Source organism: Macrobrachium rosenbergii, chromosome 56, assembly GCF_040412425.1.
Source record: "Macrobrachium rosenbergii isolate ZJJX-2024 chromosome 56, ASM4041242v1, whole genome shotgun sequence".
Lineage (NCBI taxonomy): Eukaryota > Metazoa > Arthropoda > Malacostraca > Decapoda > Palaemonidae > Macrobrachium > Macrobrachium rosenbergii.
Genome location: NC_089796.1, coordinates 29,512,584 through 29,515,504, shown reverse-complemented (window position 1 = coordinate 29,515,504; position 2,921 = coordinate 29,512,584). Strand labels below are relative to the sequence as shown.

Below are 2,921 nucleotides of genomic sequence, written 5' to 3'. Positions count from 1 at the left end.
ATATCTACTTATATGTAGTCATACACAGTCACACATACATGTGTGTGTGCGTGGATATATGTATATGAATTCCAAATCTGTCAGAGAGAGAGAGAGAGAGATCACTAGCACCTTGGTTTAAATGCGCCTAAATAATTCAACAATCCTAATTCTAATGTTCTAAACTTGACACGAATGTTATTATAAAAAAACAATAACCCGTTTTCGTCTCTCAAGGAAAATGGAGTCTGCCACCAAAATACGTCTTTACTGGCTAAGGTCCCCTACGTCCAACCTCCAAAGTTGCTTCATTTTTGACTAGCGCACTTAGTCGCCGGATCTCGTGTTCCCTAAACCAATCAATTGTTCAATCCTGTTTACAACAATCATTGTCGTCAATGAATACAATCATTTTGGTGCCTCTGCCAAGGGAAAGAGAATAAGAATTACTGGAAGACAGAATCGAGAGTGGACGCTAGAGTCCAAAGATTTTTTTCATTCACCTGATAATCGTTTTCTTCCTAAGCCACGAATATATAGATATGGCATGCATAAAATCTTGTTAGAAAAATACGAGACCTTGAAACTCTATGACGTCATTTACAACGTAAGGATGTTTCGCTGTGTCTATTAATTTATCCTCGGTGACAATTCCATCCCCTCAGTTAAAAAGAGTTGTTAAGGCGATGGGCACCCCTTGAAGATATGTGGATCTCCGGCCTGCATCGCCCATTTGAAGTGGTATTTAGAATATCCCCTGAAATTCGTTTCCTTTGATATAAATGATTCAGCAGCTTCACGTCCACACTCCTCAGGCACGGGATCCCCTGATCCTCCTGCAGAATCCTCCGACAACGAAAAGAGCTTCACAAGTTCGAAGCGCCTCCTGGAGCCAACCTTGGGTCCGGAAAAAGGCTCCATATCAATTCGGACTCCGAATTCTTGAACATCAAATCAGTCTCTACGATCCATTATAGGTTGCGGACTCATGGATCGACTCCAAACGGCTTCCTCCTCTCTTGGGATTCCTCCGGAGATTGAGGAAAGATATCTAAAAACTAGGGCTAAGCTCAAGGTCCTTGAATAGTTAAGCTCTCAGAATGTTTATTAAATTACGTGAATATTTGTGTCCATTGTTTGGCCTGGTTGCGAGCTGTCTACCAGCGACTACAATTATAGAGGAATTCGTTTCCACTGATCATGCAAAAATACCAGTACCTAAAGTTGTCGATGTCGGACTCGTCTCACCGAAGGCACCAAATCTGGAACCGATGCCAGTGACGGATGTCGGATGGCACTTGACGGATGGCGGATGGCCGACAGGAGTTCCTGTTGGACGTGTCATTGGCGTCATGGTTTCTGTTGGATTATACGCTTATAATAAATGGATACGTCACCAAAAACAAAAGCAACACCGACAGGGACTGGCTGTTGCAGAAACCAGACCAGAACAGCTGTCCGAAGAGAGAAACCCACTAGAAGACACAGGACTACAACAGCTGTTCAGAGAGAAAGACGTAATAACACACGAAGCTGAAGAGATGAACAGGAAAATTAGGAAAGAAGTTGAAGCGGAGATCCGGAAACGAGATAATGTGATAAAAGAACTGGCCAACAAACTTGAGACTGCTCTCAGTGATGGCGAGAAGACGAAGACTTTGTTGGCAGAAGCAAACAGAAGAGATAAGGCGCTTGGGGAATACTTCAAAGCCTTGGAAGTGGAGCTTCTCATCAAACATGGTCAAACAGAAGATCTCTTAAAGCAACAAGAAAACTGGAAACGTGAAAAACTAGACCTGGAACACCAAATTCAAGAACTGGAACATAAAACTGAGGTTCAAGGAAAGAAGACGGCGAATTTCTTGGCAGAAGCACAAAAAAGAGAACAGGTCCTGGGAAACTACATAAGAATCTTGGAAGCGGAGGTTATACTCAAACATCATCAAATGGAATCTCTCTTAAACGAACAACAAAATTGGAAACGTGAAAAACAAGAACTGGAGATGAAGAACTGGTATGAAATACAAAAGACCAGAGCAGACGAGATGGAATTATACTTGACCTTAAGAGAATATGAAACAAAGGTTAGACATAGCCTTGCTGTGGAGGTCAAGAAAAGGGATGAAAAAATTGAAGAAATGGCCAACGAACTTGAGGTTGCCCTCCATCACGGAAAGGAGATGGAGAAATTAGTTGAAAAAGAAAAGGCTAAAGTAAATGAGATGGACAGACATTTGACCAACTTGCGAGAAAATGAAAAAAGCTTAGAGATCGCTTTGCTGTCGAGGTCAAGAATAGGGATGAGAAGACACAAGAAATGGCCAATAACTTGTTTCTGCTCTCCATCACGGAAAAGAAGATGGAGAACTACCTAAAAATATTAAAGGCCAGAGCTGATGAGACGGACAGATGTTTGACCTGCCTACGACAATATAAAGCAAAGATTACAGATAGGTTTGCTGTGGAGCTCAAGAAGAGGGATGAGAAAATAGAAGAAATGGCCAACAAACTTGAGGATGCTCTCCATCACGGAAAGAAGATGGAGAACTTGCTGAAAATAGAAAAAGCCAAAGCACATGAGAAGGGCAGGTACTTGACCTCCTCACGAGAATATAAAACAACGAAGTTTAGGAGCAAGCCTTAGGACAACAGGCCCTCAAATGGACAACAACGGTAGGGTGAAGGACAAACTCCTCAGAAGTGATCAGAGGCCGTGCTTTTCCCAACCCCAACAGGCGTAAAAACTCTCCCACTCTCCCAGATGGAGTCAACGGCTGGTGATTTTGACCCAACTTGTCAGGCGGAGGAGTCTCACTGGCTAAAGTCAACAGTTGTGCTTTTCCCAACCCCAACAGGTGAAGAACTCTCCCAGTGGGAGTCAACGGCTGCCGAGTTTCCCCAACTCGTCAGGCGGAGGAACTCTCACTGGCTAGAGTCTACAC

The 2,921-nt window shown here is 43.2% G+C and overlaps 1 protein-coding gene across 1 annotated transcript; it reads left to right on the top strand.

Annotated features, from left to right (window-relative positions):
- Positions 1–1,331: 1,331 nt before the first annotated feature.
- Positions 1,332–2,354, top strand: LOC136836142 (uncharacterized). The gene has a single exon (XM_067100139.1). The coding sequence runs from the start codon at positions 1,332–1,334 to the stop codon at positions 2,352–2,354; it is 1,023 nt and encodes a 340-aa protein (XP_066956240.1).
- The last annotated feature ends 567 nt before the right edge of the window (positions 2,355–2,921 follow it).